Source organism: Cottoperca gobio, chromosome 23 (genome assembly GCF_900634415.1).
Source record: "Cottoperca gobio chromosome 23, fCotGob3.1, whole genome shotgun sequence".
Lineage (NCBI taxonomy): Eukaryota > Metazoa > Chordata > Actinopteri > Perciformes > Bovichtidae > Cottoperca > Cottoperca gobio.
Window position 1 is genome coordinate 322,501 of NC_041377.1, and position 17,708 is coordinate 340,208.

The 17,708-nt window shown below is 45.2% G+C and overlaps 1 protein-coding gene across 32 annotated transcripts in view; it reads right to left on the reverse strand.

Moving 5' to 3' along the window:
• Window positions 1–17,708, reverse strand: part of celf2 (cugbp, Elav-like family member 2) — a 161,028-nt gene that overhangs the window by 93,551 nt on the left and 49,769 nt on the right. For 7 of the 32 annotated variants that reach the window (XM_029462020.1, XM_029462010.1, XM_029462005.1 and 4 more), the window contains exon 1: window positions 10,790–11,122. The exons of 23 other annotated variants lie outside the window; for them this stretch is intronic. In XM_029462020.1, coding sequence (XP_029317880.1) covers window positions 10,790–10,866 — 77 coding nt within the window. In that variant the 5' untranslated portion in view covers window positions 10,867–11,122. Of the gene's footprint in view, window positions 1–10,789; window positions 11,123–17,708 lie in introns of those variants that run through there. 2 more of the 32 variants (XM_029461988.1, XM_029461987.1) reach the window with 1 other exon arrangement.

Consider the following 17,708-nt stretch of genomic DNA (forward strand, 5'->3'; position numbering starts at 1 on the left):
TTGTTTCAAATTGAGATATTTTTGCTGTGGTCGGATGAAAACTGTACCTACAAAGAAATACCTTGAAACTCTCTCGCTACACCACCGTGTATTTTATATTCTCCCCAATACGTTTCTCAAGGGTCCCTTAAGTTTACGAGTCAGAGTGAATCTAATATAACCTAAAAAATAAAAAAACACCACCTAACATTAATTGGAAATTACATTTTCCAGCCAAATACAAACATTTTCCTTGCAATCATGTATATTTAAGCTTATAAATAATACATTTGAAGTGGCGATGCTTCAGAGCTTCCCTGCCTTGGCACTTGGGCAGAACTAAATTAGCTAAGGTGCTAATTCATGCATCACTGGGCGACATCTTAGTGCTGCCGCTGTCTGCCCAACCTTTGAACTGCACATCAGATGACTGTTTTCAATTATACAAATTAGGCTGACTTAAGGGGGTGGGGGGGAGCTTCATCGCACACACATCCAAACATGCAGAGAGATCACACGAGCTAAGCATCCCGAGTGGGAAATGGTCTGGGACATTGTAAAATAGATCTGTGCTGAGGGAAATGAGCCAAACAGTCGAGATTGCCACTCTGCTCCTTTAAGGTTCTTTCCCGCTTGTGTTAATGTCTTTCCAGTGGTGCCTTCAGTTTCTCCCTCTGCCAAAGCCATCAAACCCGTTTGATCAGCAGCAGCTTGGAGGAATGAAGCCATGTTAGCCCCAGCATCCTCCCTCCCTCCCTCCCTCCTTCACATACTACAGGGGTTGAGAGGCCATTCTCCACTCCCCTGCCTTGTATCGGGTTATTACTGAATATAGCGAGGCACTGTTGGGCGTACATGCATGCATGGATGAGTAGCTACGCTCACAGGCATGCTCTGTGCACACATCCATGCACACACAGACATTACAACATCTATCTGAGTGAAGCCAAAGCCCTAAAATGCACCAGATGTTTGTGTTTCATCCACAGGAATGGCTTCGCCCTCGTTTTTCTTTTCTCCATCCTCTTGTTCCCTCTTGCCGCTGAAAAGGCTTAGGCCAGCAGGAATCAATAGCTCAAAAGACACCTCATATTTCGGCTTCTCAGTGGCAAATTACAGTGCCCTTGCCTAAGCGGCGGTGTTTGAAGGAGGAGAATCACTCTGTTTTCTCACTTCTTTGAAAAGGGACTTCGCTTTTCAGGGGAGTGAGAAGCTGACGTTGGTTTTAGCCATTATCACCACACGATGCTCCGACCTCTGTCAAACGCTGCATTGTGCAAATACGGCTGATATGCCCACCTATGCAAATTCACCATACTGCACAGAAACACACTGACACACACCTGAAATGTGCACAAACACTCACAAAGAGAAATCACAAAATGCTGAACTCAATCCTCCGGCGCAGTTCAGCCATGCTAGCTCTGAATACATAAGAGTAAAAACAAGGTAAATAGAGACTTCTGCATTGTCCACTGATATATTATGGCCGACTGTTTACTCAAGCCTTCATCTAAATATGGGGACTATAATCTCCCTGTGGTAAATGCAAGGGAGGAGAGTGGCTAATATAAAAAAAACACAATTTCTGTCAATGCTCTTTGTGCCCCACACTCCCACACGATTCCTCCAGGCAGCAGGGATGGTCTAATTACATACATTAAATACACCCACATACTTAACTAGCACTCACCCTCCACTGTCACCTGTCATGTGACATACATATAGGGTGCATACATATGTCCATATGATACCGACTCAGCATCTAACAGGCCAGGGAACATGCGAGGCATGCAGGTCCTTGAAGTGGCTTCTAACACAGTGGAGGGAGGTTTAAGTGGACAAATATATCAGTCCACCAATAACAAGCTAATATAGGCATTTTATTCACAATCACACACGGGCAGAGTGGGTCGACTTTTCCCTAAAATGTGCATCCATTAGTTCTTATTTAGAAAAGAGGTTCAAAGCCTTCTTTCAAAACTATATAACAATCTGTTGGAAACTATTCAGTGCCTGCACTGAAATGATTACATTGGATAATAAATGGTGATATCATGGTGTAGCGACACACCCTGGAGTACACGTCAAAGCAAGACGTTAAAGCAACAGATGTCAGCAAAAACAAGGTATGTAGCAGCTGCTATGTTGCTCTTTAAAGGCCACTAAGTGTTGGACTTGGAAACGCCCAACAGTGGCGCCCCCTAGTGGTAGTGTAAGTCAACATTTCATGCAGACTCCCAAACTCCCAACCCATCACCTGCAGGGCTCTACACAATCTTTTGAATAAAATAGATGGTGGGGGACTAAAGAGGATTTCAGCAGGTTGTAGAAGTGGAAGCACAGACTGAAGGGTGGAAGGTATAAAGGGGAGGATACATTAAAAAGTGGAAATGGGAAATGTGGGCTGAATGGATGGATTGGACGATGAGCTGATAGATGGCGGTTTAAATGGATGATTGGTGGCATGGGCACTGAGAGCGAATGTGTGTGTGTGTGTGTGCTCTCCAGAGGTGCAGATTAGATCACTGTTATGACTGCACAAGCCCTCAGGACACAGCAGATAAACATCAACAGATAACCTACACATTTATTCCCACCTCTGCACCACCCTCACTTCCTGCCTTTACCCCCTCCCCTCTTCTATTCTCTCCTCTGATGCAGACTTCCTCTACTTCCATGCATTCACCTTCACTAACTCTTCTTCTCTCCTTTTTAATCCATCCCTCTTTCTTTTCCCGCTCTCTCTAACTACATCTAAGAGTCCCGGGGCGGTGCACTAGATCACGCTTCTCAATAAACCCGTCAAACTCTCCCCTGCCCCCCCTCACCCCATCTCCCCTTAGCTTTCCGAAACACAATAACAGCAACTCTGAACGCCCCTCCCAACAATACTGCCATCGATCACTTCTCTATCTGGAACACAAACATCTATCACTGCTGGGGAGTTGCTGAAGGCCGGCTGTATAGCTTTGCAAACACTTTCAGGTAGCGGACTCCAAACAGTACACCCTAATGAGTCCAGTGTGATAATGTTTGATGTTAGGAAACGTCACGAGAAGAGCATGTTCTTGATTAACTCAATGAGGATATAATACCGTAGAGGGGAAGAGAATAAGGAATAACAGGTTCAAGGATAGTCTATGAAGTCATGCATGTGTTGTAGCTTCAGCAATCCAGTCGATTCCAACACTTCCTGTGTTCATCACTTTGACTAATGCCACATTCTGTCCTGTCACTTCAACTTTCCCAGGTAGCCAAAATAGCTTTTCCCAACAGCGGCTCACGCCTGGCACACCTAGTTGCCAGACTTGTGATAAATGACACGCAACCATCGATCCATGGTGTCAGACTGATTTGGACAGATTTTATGAGCCGACACCGGCACAAAGCTGGGCAGAGAGCTGCTCAAGGGAGACTGGTTCTTAAACCAAATTGGACCAAGTCTGCAGCCTGAATCGGCCGGACTTGGATGCGTACCGCGCTTGCAATCAAGACTGTTTAAGGTGAGCGACCAAAAGAAAAAAAGTAGCACCTGGGATTTTATCCATCTCCAACGTAAAACTTATTTAAAGATATGTTTACTGCATATTATTTAAGTTTAAGGTCTAGCTTGGCAGCTGGTGATGTTATTGAAATGACCTACTAGCTGCGTTAGCATGCAACACATAAGCTCCCGGGGATATACGACTGTGGTGTCTATGTTGATTTGACAAACATGCTAATCTTGCAAAATTGTTTTGCTTTTAGAGCGAGGAAAAGAAAAAGGTAGCTGGTGTTGTCTGGTGATATAAAACGCCTTTAACAGAAAGATTGTGCTGAGTTCGGACTCCACAGGGAAGGAGGAGGTAGGTCGGGAGACGAGCAGCAGCTCTCTGACATCCTGTCTGTGCCCCCGCCCTCCCCTTTGCATTACGATTCATTCTCTGTGCGAGTCAAGGTTAGACCTGACAGCTCTGCAGCTGTGTATGGATATGTGTGTTTTTTTGCGTGCATGAGCTCACGTGTATGTTTTGCAGAGCCCTTATAAAAAAAGAAGGGAATGAAGAGAGTCAGGCTGGGAAGAAGAAACTCGACAGAGAGATTTATGGGTAGGAAGTACAGTCTGTGCTCCGTCAATGAGGCTGGGTGTAAGCCTAAGGTATGGGTGGAAGACTCGGATTAATCCCCCATGCATGGCTGGAGGTTTGATTCCTACTTAGACTCCATTATAAGGTCGGGTCAGGAGGTTCTTGGGGGCTAATGGAATGCCGTAATAGTAATTTACTTGTCTTTTACTTTTAAAGAAGTAATTGATATTTGTGGCAGAATGTTCTCAATTGAAAAGCTATTGAAACCTTTCCACTGTAAATAAAAAACACTGAATCCAAGACGAACTTCATTATCTCGAGTGGCTGAGCTGTTTATTGGCCAATTCTATCAAAAAATACAGTCCGTCCACTTACGCAACAAGTTTGTACAAAGAGTTTAAAGGTTACACAAGGAAGAAATGGCAAATTAATGGAAAGTTTGACCCCATCAAATTCTTTTTCTCTGCCGTACGCGACAACAGAGATAACCAAGTGCCATCCAGCCCCAAGAGCCTGCAGGTTTCCATTTCAAACACGACACCAGCTGATTGAAGTTACCCCCTACTCCCCCTACAAGCAATTCAAGATATGTTGAAGAAATATTCATTTCTCACGAAAATGACAGTTTTGCTCATTGATACCACACACAATGATTCCACCTAGCATCCCAGCCAGTCTTGAAAATGATTGCATTTGTGTTCAGTGTCTGGTATGTCTTCACTGGCAAACATCCTGTTGTGCACAGGAAGGCATATGATTCACAATTATGATTTGTTTTGAATAAATAGAAGCAGAACTGGATCATTAGCATGTGCATGAGCAGGCATAGAAAGGAAGTGCCACCTAGAAATTAATCAACCACGGATCCAAGAGGAAAAAGACTTCACAATACTGGTCACGCTGTTTTGTCTGACAAGTGAAAGGTGCCACCGAAAATAACCAATTAGCACCACAGACTGAAGCAAAATCAAACAATAAAGACACAAAGGATTATCTCTTTTAAAAAGCAAAAAAAACAGCTGCTGAGGCGTCTGGAATGAAAACCAGAATGTGATTTGTACGACAGGAGCTGCTCTGCACGCTGATAGCAGTTGGCACTGACCTTTCTGTGACCTTTGGCTATCGTGTGATTTTAAGTTTCTATGCTGTGTAATGTCACCGGGCCGGCTCTCACGTGGTCCAACATATGCTCTTGTGCAAGCTAACCAGCCCAGCAACTGTGTCGGGGTGAATGCAGGCAACATTAATTGTCTATCGTTCTGTTTAAAAATCACACTTTGAATTTCCATTTTGCCGGGAAAAGAGTCCGAGAAGTAATCATTTTAAAATCACCGTAAAACCCTCAACCCTGGCGATTAGTGAATAATGCCGCCAACTAACGCAGGTAAGTCTATCCTGCTCTGTAATTCTGACGGCTCTTTTAGCCGAACAAGAGCCTCAGTCCAATGTTGCTCATAATCCCAAATTCCTCTCCTTCTCCACAATAATGAGCTCCTCTTAGACTCGAGAGTTGACAGAGGTAAAGCATTTAGCACGCTCGAATGGAGAAGGAGGGAGAGAGTGGGAGTGCAGAAAGAAAGAGAGGAAGATACAGGCCAAAGAGGGATAAATCGAGGGATGGGGAAGAAGGGGGTAGAAAGAATCGACTGAGACATGCATGAGGTAAGCCCTCCCTCTGGCAAGGCAGAGTAATGCCACTGCACAGTACAAATGCAATGGCTGACTATTGAGAATGAGATGAAGGAGAGAAGAAGAGGTGGTGGAGATGAGAGATGTACATAAACAAGGAAACGAAGAGAGATCATCACCGTGTTCTCTTAGTCTCTTAGGATTCAGTTATTTTTCTGTCCGTTACTACAGCCCAGGGACATGATGTGAACAACATGGGGACTGTGTTTGCATGCGTGTGTATATGCGTGTGTGTGTGTGTGTCACGTGGGGTGTATGCTGCGTATTTGTGTGGGTGGCAATGTGTGTATGCAGCATTGAAAGCATGTGCATGCTTCATTCGTTTCAAGGCCAAGTGATGAAATACTCCTCTCCGAAAACAAGTCTCACACATACAATCCCACACAGAATACTCTCATTGCACAGCTCAATCTATGTGTGCGTCTATGTGTGCTGTGCGAATGTGTACTTGACTTGAATAAGCACCGAGCTGGAGACTAATGCAGTGATGTCCTTAAGAAGAAATAATCACGGGAGATAGTGGAGCTCACCTATCCACTCTTGAAGAGTCAAATGAATTAATCAGACGGGAAGAATCAAAGAGAGGAGATGACGGGAGAGTTTCTCAGGCCTCCAACACAACATGGCTGACAATCCCGAGCAGATCATCAGTAGTGGAGATTAAGCAAGACGCTCCAGCAGAATCCAACTGCAGTCGTCAAAATCTCCACAAAAGCAGCCAATCTTTTGCACGTTCCCTCTCCAGGTCCACACATCACTGGCTGTACTTTGTTTCTGTCAGTGTGACACATAGAGTATGTGCTATGGCCGTCAATTGACGCCACTCTCTGTTGCAGTTAAGGGTCTGGTCACAGTAGGGAAATCCCTTCTAGCGTGGATGTCCTGCTCCTAGCAACCCTCTGCTCCGCGAGCATCTGTCGCTTAGCCAACTGCAATTTCTCAAAGTTCACTTCTGGCTTTCTGCTGGTTGAAACTCACGCGACATCTTGTAAATGGAAATGCATCTCCAGGCCGTCACACACACCTCCACCTCCTCGCACAATTATGACATATAAAAACGCCTGTTGACCTCATCATGTGTCCGTAAACATACCTGCAGACCTCAGACACACGCCTGTGATACATCACCACCTACACACAGCGGTGTCAGCCACAGACAACTGCTCCTGAGCCCCAGCAGAGCAAAGGCATTCATCATTATGACAGATAAAACCACCACCACCTATTCTCTTTCCTTCTCCTCTCATTTTCTCTTAATCTCCACATCAGATGAGACACAATTCAAATCCGACCAGTTGTCTTTCCAGGGAGTCGAACGCTGTCAAACTATCACACCTCCTCCCTCTTTCACACCTTTCCCCCCCGTATTCTCCTCTCCCAGTCTGCCCATGTCAATTTTCACCCTGCTCGTATCATCTCTTCTGCTATTTCACGTGCAGGAGAAGTCTGATGCACCGGTTTGATCGTCTATACTGAATAATGCAGAATCTAAGATGCAGTTTCTGTTTGATTACGTGTTCAATTCGCGATTGATCAATAATTGTGTGAAGCTTTTAACTTGAATTGATTCGGAGGATGTTGCAGAATTGTGATTGTTTTGTGGGCTGGGCAATCTGGACTAAACTCTGCCTGAGAAAATAATAATAATAATAATAATAATAATAATAATAATAATAATAATAAAAGGTCGTTATAAAGCACCACATAAAATGCAGCATCAAAGTGCAAAGGAGAAACAAAGTCCTATAAGGCATTAAGATTTTTACAATCTTCTAAAAAAGTGGGATTGTTGAGGTTGAATTTCTTTGACCAGGGTTAAAAATAAAAATGCTGAGAACAACATGCATGAGAGGTTTTTGTTTCTGTATCAGCCTTCCAGTTCCCCCTCCCTGTAAAGCTGCGCTCTGTCCATCCCACCCCCTCAAACAAACACACGCTCGTATATATTTCTCACAAGAACCCCATGTTGTCCGTCACAGGACCCTTTCAGCTGTTGGGTTCATGATTTGTGTACTTTCAGGCTTGGAAGGGGGTCCGGAGAGGGGAGAGAGGATATAAGTGTGGGGGGGGGGGGGTGGTCGTAAAGAGAATCGGTGGTCAGATACACATTTTCCCTCGGAGAGAAGCGATGGCCCGTCTGTGTGCACGCTTGGCAAGAATGGGGCATTTTGAAGCATTATTGCGTGTCCGTCTTGTGTTTCCCTCTGCACACAGTGTATCTGTTAACGTTAGCAACCGAGCGTTCTTGTTTACTTGAATTTTGGCAGCATCTTCAGTCATTGCTGTGTGCAAGAGAAGATACTGTCGGTCAGCTTCGAAGTGCTTCGATAGACCCTGAATGTTAGAGTTTGGGGATTCAACGCGGTGTTGAAGGAGGTGACGGGGTCGCATGTTTCCCAGAGAGCCACACAGTGGGAGTTGGAGTGGAAAGTGAAGGGCAGGGGTCCCGCTCCTTTTTTTCTGAGTCTCTCACTTTACCCCCTTTTCATGTTCCCATGCCCTGATAAGACTGGATAGAGAGAGATTACACTGTTGCTTCCACTTAGTTCTGATATGATCTCAGCTAATATTTGTCAAGTCTAATGCAGTCGGCGTCAACGGGGGAGTCGCTACGGGAAGCGGCAAGGCCTTCCACTCCAGTGGAAAGACGTTAAGGTGCATGAATGTACATTTTTACATTGCTACTGGAGAAATAGCGTCATTAAACACAATGATATCAACAGATGAACAAGAGCTCCTCCCCCGGGCTCAAAGAGGCGTGTTTGCCTAAATACAAAGTGTCATCTCCATAAGCGCCATCTGGTTTACCCTGTCCGCCTCCTCACCGGCCGGGTAAGAGGCCTCCGATGGGCCTCACTAGTGCCGCGACATGCATTACTCATAAATCCTTCCCTGCAGGGCGGTTGAACCCACAACTGGTGATGCAAGACACATCAGGGGGAGGAAGAGAAGGCTGGCCGGGAGCGTGAAGGCTTCCTCGTCCAGCCCCCGCCGGTCCTTCGCCGTCAGAGCTGGTGACAGTGATTAATGAGAAAGCCGCCTCATCACCACGGCATCAGGGTAATAGACTACAAGAAGAGTCAATGGAGGGAGACGCTGCGGGGCAAAGTGCACGCCCCGTCCTCATAGCATGCTGCAAACAGGAATATGAGTAATTGTGTGATTCATGGTGTTTTATAATATGAAACACTTGTTGGACATTTGGATCTCTTATACTTCTATAATAATCCCACAGAGCAGCTGGTGTCCCCTTTAGGTCTGTGTATCTTTTATACAAGTAGGATACACTTAAAGGGACACCGACACCAGTTCATTTGACACCTTTTTGTTTCTTGACACCCATCACGTGAAAGGAAGCATTCAGTTACGTACCAAGTATAGACACACTGTTGGCTGTTTCGGGGACTACAGACCTCGTGGGTCCGAAGTCTACTTGTCGTTTGCTCGTCTAAAACTGTGGCAGTCAAATCATTTTAGGCGAGAATGGAACTAGAATCAGAGAGCATGTTGAAGAAATGTGGAGTCCCTACACGTGGTGGGTCCCAGTTTATAGTAACGCTTTAATGATCTTATAAGTATGCCTGTGGTGCTGTATGGCATGCATTTGATATGATTATTCATATAGCATTAGTTTAGTGACTCATACTGCATATGTAGTAGTAAACACACACTTTACAGTATATGATGGTATTATAATTTTCTCGTAGTTAGCCTGAGGTACTAAACAATGTGTTTACAGAATATGTTACGTGACAATACAACTCTTATGGTATAGTCAACTCCAGTTCACCTCCAGCTGCTGCGTGATTTCATAAGTTGTGTGATAATTATGCAGTATCCTAAAATGCCTCGCATTTTGAGTCTGAATCAGTTTCTCACAACATCTCCCACACACACACACACACACACACACACACACACACACACACACACACACACACTTCATTACATTTCTTCTATTCTTTTACATCACGAGTCACCAGAAGTTAAGTGATATGTCTCAAAATACACTGTGGATTGTACATTGGAGGAAAAAAAGACGTTGATAAGAAGAGGAAAGGCAGAACTACAGCCTGTATTTTCTCTGCTGGGAAAAAACCCAAGCATGCTCCATCAACAACTAGGCGCTGTGAGCTGAGGGGACATAAGTGGGACATGCACTGTGGAGAAAAAAAAAACGCATGACCGTGATGTCGGGATGAAAACCTCCCTTTGTCCCTGCTCTAGAAATTCCGGAGTTTAACTGAATTACTGCAAATCCAATTGAAAAACACGAGATACCACTCATCCAAGCATTCCTGCATGTTCTTAAAAAGCCTCTGCGTTGCTTCTCTGCTGTTCACACTGGATTTCTCTGCAAATGCATCCAAAGAGTGGAGAATAACATGCGCTGAGGGCGCAGAAAAACGCCTCTAGTGGAGTTAAATCATGTGACTGAGATCACTCCAGTCTTCCACCCTAAGCTTTTTTTTTTAAACCATCAGAGAGACTAGACGGATCGACTCTGTGCTCTTTATGTTTCAGCACGGTGCGCTCCCACAGGCGGCTGCAACAGTCCCGAACACACCGCTTCCAACCCGGCGAGAGCCAGAGACATTATAATGGGCGGCTGCTGCAAATCAGAGCAACTTCCCCTCCTCTATTCCACGGAGCGAGAGGAGAAGCCGAGGCTCGACCCGACGAGCTGCAACAATTTGACGACATGAAGCAGATGATACAGCTTCATAAAGACAAGGTTTATTCACGGCGGTAGCATTAATTCCCCATAATGGCGTTCATTCATCACCATCCTGTCTATCCCTGATAACAGCCCCGGGCGCTCCTGCGATCCCCGTGCAATATATCGACGGATATTAATAACAACAAGCCCTAACTAACACAATAACACAGAGATACAGTCACGCCGGCTGATTGTGACCCCGATTCCAGACACATATCCAGCAGCGGAGCAACATTTCCACATCGGACAGCTGCTTTTCAGGACAGTAAAGATCACACACACACACAAAAAAAACATCACAAGCGAGAAAGAGAGGTGGGAAATAACTCACATTCTGTCTCCGGGAACAAGCAGGCGGCTCTCCACCATCATATCGGGCAGAAAATCCAGATTGTAGGATGAAGTCATGTTGCCTGCCTGCCCTGTGTATGTGCGTACAGTCTCGTGTGTGTGCGCCTCCGCCGCTGTGCGCCCTGCCTGATAAATAAAAAGGAGCGTCGCTCTCGCCCAAACTGCGCCTGGCCGCGGAGACGGAGAGGGACAGGTGCAAGAGCCGAGGCCTCCCTAAAGGCAGTGTAGCCAGCCACACACACTCTGTCCGCATCCAGCAGTTGTCACATTCTCCACCTCCTCTCCCCCTTCGCTTCTCCTGCTTTTCTTCCGCCGGTCCTGTCTGAAATTTCGCTCTGCAACAGCGCAACTGACGGACTGTTGGAGAACCAGGTGCCGAGCCGGGGAGGCGTGGCGCATTACGCTGCAGCTGATCTTTAACTATTAGGTCTCCTCAGCCATCGCTGTCTCTAACCACTGTCTTTAACCATTAGGCATCATTAGGGGCACGAGTCTCCATTACATGTTCTTTAAAAACACAAGGTTCAAATATATATATTAAATCACCAGTTCCTTCAAACACAAGATTTGCACTTATTTAAGACACCAGGATAGAATTAACCTCAGGTATCAAGATATGTTAACAATTACAGCCCTCTTCAGCATATTTAATGAGCGGCCTTTTCTCATTTATAAATGTCATTTTGCTATTAACCGCTTGTACAGTGTGACACAAAAAGGACGATTTGTTACTCTCAAAGAGATAACTTTGTCTAAAAGTTGCTAAATATGTACTGACACGTAGAAGCAATAAGAAAACACTGGGAATTATTAAATCCAGGATTTAGTTTGTTGTTGTTATTGGTCTCATGCTGATTATTGTATTGCTCTATCCACTGGTTAGGAGAGAATTGGGACCGTGAGAGATGACATGACATTAGCCCGTGCAGGGTTGCCCAACAAAAAAGTTAAACATGAGTTAATGTGCCAATCAAATATGTAGAAGTGCCATCTTTTGACGTCTGAAACTCCCTCAAACCTCAAACCGGCCTTCCTGGATCGTGTTTAATCATCTCACTGACCTGAAACGCCCCCACACTAATGCATGATGGGCTATTCTTTATGCAGCCTGACTACCCGCCGACTACAATAGGCAATCATGATCCAGAGCATATGAATTGCAGACTGTAAGAATAGAATATCACACATGCTTCAGTGTTGCGACTTAATAAAAGCATGGCCAGTTAGGTGATTTACAATCAAATGAGTTGGCCCAAAATTTGGAGAGGTGCGATCACGCGTGGGGATATCCTGGTAATAATGAACCGGCCTATAATTTAGCTGCAAATTTGCTGACTCTATTTTACGCTGTGTTAATTGTGTGGATCCAGTGTGCCTCCCTGTGGAACCGGAGCGGGCTTGAATGCACCCCTGTGCAGCACGGCTACCAGGTTGCCCCAATTCCTCCCTCCTCTGTAGGAGAAGAGGGGGGGGGGGGGCACTCCAGTAAAATAATGAGCCTCTTTTAGACTGAGAGAGGTAGCTCTCTGGGGGAAGAATATGAGTATCTGGGTCAATGGTAAAAAAGTGCTCAGCATGCACACATTCAGCCGGGTAAGTGTATGGCGCGGGTGGGACTTGGCCCACGGCTCTGCTCGGGGGTCAGTCTACATGTTTACTTGCAAGGACCGAGGTCAGAGTATGGATGGGAAAGGCTGATCCTACATCAGCGCCTGAGGGCTCGCAGTGTCCCAGGAGTGGGGACGACGCTGCGTGTTTCACCGCACTTGACCCTTCTTCACCAAACAGGGCTTGTCCCGGACATTATTGAACCAACTGCTGCATCATAATGGGCTGCGGTCCCATCATCAGGGTCTCATGTTCACGCCGGAACATGATGCTGTTTGTAGATTATGGCTCATGAACCAAATCCAACACGTTGATACATCGATACAACAATCATTGTTTGCACTTATTTCTCTACTTGTGTCCAACTGTTTTGCGATCTGCCACCTTGTTTTATCCAAACAGAGTTCTTGCTCTAAATATTGCTTCCTGCATCATACACTTTAAAATGTTTAAGCTTGTGTTTCAAATTTGAAAAAAAAGCCTTTAGTGCAACATTGCCGACTAATTTCCAGGTTTTAGGACTCATTTAGGCTTCATTGGAACTTCTTTCTACTGAAGAAATAGTCCCTCTGAGAACTGTTGACAATGTAAAACAGACAAACAAAACCAAATCTACTTACATGGCTTGATACCGCTGCAAGACTCAAGACTTGGAATCTCACGTAGGTGATTGCGAATTGATTGATCTTGCAAACTTCTAAATTGCAATATATATCCAACCACATCTCACCTTATTGTGCACTGAAAACCAAGCTGAGAAGGACGGCGCTCACTATTATTACTACATGAGAGACTTTAATGATAATCATCTTGGAATAACACGGGTAATGATAGGAGGGTATAGCGAGAAACTGCATGTGTACTTTCATCTGTGTTTGCCGGAGGCTTACGAACACCTGTCTCGCCATGTGCAGGCGTGTCAGCTGCTGCGGCGGAAATGCAGCGGGTGGACTGGAACGCATGTGCGTCTGGTAAACAATCACGCAATCAAATCTCCTCATTTGCTTCGAATTCCAAACAAATCCTTTCCTCCTGTTCGCCAAACAAAATGCATCCGTCCATTAATGAAACATGAACATTCTCAATGTTCAATGTAGTCATGTGAAACCGTCAGATTTAATATGCAATTTGTGTTGCAGCTGTTTAATATTGCTTTTAATATGATGCATGCGTTCTAGAAAAATCCAGATGATTGAATCAAGAATATTACGATTTATAAAAGAAGTCTTCAGTTATTTCTTCTTTCTAAATAAGACGCGACTCTGCCCAACAGGTTATTCATTTAAACAGTATATGAAGAGAAATAATGCCCTTGTCCTTCATATGACAATGGAGCCTTGCATAGACTGAAAATGAAAGCATGTGTTTTGTTTCCTGGACCTTGGTATGCTCATGTAATATGCACTGAATGGACAGAAAAGCATACATTTGTTGGTGTGCATATTCTTTCCAGAGCTGCAGGTTAAGGTTAAGATGATGCAACAACTGTCAGACCTGCATGTAAAGACAAAGCTACGCCGCGAGCTTTGTCGTTAGCAATGCTAACTGTGAAGACGTTGGAACAGGCCAACAGGGCTGCAACCAATGATGGGAAAATTACAAGACATATTTCCATAATGTTATATTTATAATAAGCTTGACTTTGGCCAAACATTGAATGTAGCTATAATTGAGAAAGTCCTATTTTGGTAAAACTTTCACAAACACCTTTATTTCTTCGTACAGAAGTCTGGCAGGTGGTTGGAATATAATTATACATCTGCTCAGTCTCCTCAAACCTTCACATCTTGCTTCATTGCCAACTTTTCCTGAAGACACGACGCTAACCTCTCAAACATGGAAACATCACACAGTCTGGATGTTTCTGCAAACAAGCAGCGCTGCTCATTGGAGCTCAGAACCAATCATTTCTTCTCTCACCCACCCCCAAACAAACGAGGAAGTACAGTGAGCACAAGAAAACAAGTGGTTTAACTATTAACTGTAAATAAGAAGTGGACGTAGTCACTCGTGGGTTTGTGGGATTTGAATCCTCACATTTTACATTTTGGTCTTTTTGGGACCAAAGGTGACACGAGTAGGTGGCGACAACATTGGTAAACAAGACTTTTTAGGCGACCGAAATATTACAATAAGCGTTCATGAACTGAAAAACATACTGTGAGGATTAAAGTTGTAAAACGAAACAGGAACAACACCCAAACCGGATACCACCGTGGTCGCGACTTGTCAATCACAAGGTAGCTCCGCCCCAAAGCACACGCTGCTTTATCGCCTGTTTAACTCTAAATGGTACCAGAACTTACAAGATGCAACATCGTGCTGAACTTGAAACCAGCGTTTGAGCGTAATAAATCAAGTGAGACGTGTTGTCATTTTCTTATAGACTATACAATCGGACGAAACCAGTGGAGTCGCCACCTGCTGGACATCAGACAGAATGCACGTTTCAGGTGCTTCTTCATACTCTTCACTCTTCAGACCTCGAGATTGCTGCTTGGTCCGTCTTCAAGCACCGTAAGAAATGTATATTTGAGCCTGTATTTCACTCAGAGCCAGTGAACGCATCACACATTGTGTTCCCCCCAGTTGTAGCTGTTGTTCTGCCCTTTCCCCCACCCTCAGCTATCACCTCTCCTATCTCTCCATCTCTCCACCCTAGGGCTCCATGTTCTCCCAGATCCCGCTCATGGCAAGGTCTCCCTCTGCCCTTACTTGCTCTGCTACTTGTGTCTTTCTCGCCTCTTCCCTCTGTCTAGTTATTTCTGTCTTCGCACCGCCTTCGTCTCTCTCACCTCGGGCTGGGGGGGCTCAGCTGCCCGAACAATACAAATCGATCACTTAGAAAGGAGGAGAAGGGAAGGCGGAGGAGGAGGAGATAGGGCGGGGTGAAGAAAAAAGAAAGAGACAAAGAGACGGGAAAAAATATAGGAGGTCTTCCAGAGCAAATTAAAAAAGAAACCCTGAAAGCAGCCACTCTGTGGTCTATTACTCTGTAAACCGCCATCCAGGGCTCTCTATGCTTCCTGCGCGCATCTTACCCAAAGGAGAGGATTGTGGGTAGCTGATGGCGCCGGCTTTTCACACGTGAATATTTAATGAAGGGCTCATGAATAATTCAGGAAAGCAAGCAGCTGCGTTTGAGCCTAAGTGGACATGTGAGGAGCCCGAAAGCAGACTGACCCTGACCGTTACCGTTCATCCTCAGCGCTCACACAGTCACACATCCTGATCATTCTACGCTACACACGTGTGTGTGTGTGTTTGCAGATGAATCACTTCCTAAATGAAAGGACGATGGAGGCGTCCCCATCTCGTCTCTCCTGTACTTTCTTATTCTGTCAAGCGCAGCACCCCAGAGTAGAACAACCAAACAAAAGCAGAGCAGGAGTACTCCCCCACATCTCCGTCCAACACTCTCGCTGCTACTCACTGTTCAATCTTCAAATCTCATTCCCATATTTTCCCCAGCCCGACCCTCTCTCCTGCCTTTCATCCGTCTCGTTCCCTTCTCCTCCGTCACTCACCCCGCTCCTCCCTCTCTTCTCAGTTTGCTATGGGTCCTTGCTGGACTCTGGTTAGGACACTGTGTTCCAAGTTAACATGGATTCCCAGATTTACCTGCAGCCGCTAAATGCTTACTGACCTGTTTTGCACACGATCCGACACAAACACTGATGCATCCGATCAGTGCTTCTTTCATTTTGTTTTAAATGTCTACTTATTATCAGCCTCCAATAGCTTCCAGTGAAGAAGTTCAGCATGTGCAGGCTTCACTGTATTCACAGGCCTATGCATGCTATATTATTATTTTCAGGATATTCAGAAATGTCATCATTGAGCATGCACAAGGACACTTCATTTGTTTGAAACAAAGAAAGGTCTTACGTTTCTGTCTAGTTGACAGGGTTACATAAAAACCATCCTCGCCATCTGACCCTCATGCTCACATGTACATGTCGCCATGCAAACACCCACACACACTCTGCGTTACAGGACATTCAGATCAAGTACAACCCTGTTGAACAAATACCTCCTGACCTGTTCACTGACCCTCCCACACTAATGTCTGCACCGGTGGTCTCAACATGACTTAAAGTGTGTGTCTCTCTCACTCTCACACACATACGTACACACACACACATTTGATGTCCTCTGCCCCTGAAGAGGCCTCCCGGCTATACTATGTGCTGCTGTCTGCTAGTTTTAATGGTCTCTGCTAGACTGGACTGGACAGCGCTAAGCCGTGCTGAAGTAGAGACGTATCGCCGTCGTCTGGGGGAACCTCGTATCTCCTAACTCTCAACGAGATGACTTTGCTCTGGTTGTGGTTGGAGCACCGTGTGCATCCTGTGGGATTCTTAAGGATCTAATCAAGTGGAGTTTTGTCAGGTTTTTTTTTTTACAACCCTATAGCAGACTGTGGAACGCTTTGAAGTAAGGTAAAGTTGCAGCTTTAGCCTAAAGCTCGACGTGATACAATTACTTTTATGGGGGTACTCCACCGATTACCAGTGTTGTAGTTAAACTCCTAACAATGTAATAAAACTCTTTCAGTTTGTACTTGATACGGGAGGGAAATAGTAGTGCCATGCAGGAGATGTGTTTCTGTATTATACACAGAAATAAGAAAAACAATATTGTTAGTTCTCCACGTGTGTTGGGTTATTGGATGTGACAACTACAGCGTACAGTTATGACTTGTAACCCTCCGCACTGTAACGCAGAATCATCACATTCAGTAAAGCTTTACACTGCGATGCTTTCTCACCCTGAAGGGGGTTAAAACTGCAGTTAGTCCTCCTCTTGGTTTGGGTTTTGGTCTGGCTTATTTTTAAATGTGTGTAAGAGGTGAACAAACAATGTTCCCGTCCTCTGTCGAGGTTTATTTAGCCTGAGAAGGAGCAGAACAGAAATCCTTAATGGAGCATGTAATCCTTTGCTTTATCTCCAAAACTGAGAACCCCACTATATTTGGAGATACAGGGTTTTTAACCGGGTGTTAAAAAAGCACACTCGTACAGTGCAGACCTACAATGGTGCAGGACGTGAATGCAGTCCTCCTGAGTCGCACAGTGAACCCCCAAAGCTGCTCTAAGTTGTACACTGTGCAGTGATTTCTCCTCTCAATGCAAATGGAGGATGGAGGGATATTCTCCGGCCACTCAAAACACTGTACGCTCCACCTGCAGTGCACCGGAGCGCGCTCACACTGTAATTGGCCATCGCATCAGTGACAGAGAGGGGCCTTCCATTCATCACTGGCCCCCCCTTTCTCCATTCGTCTCTCT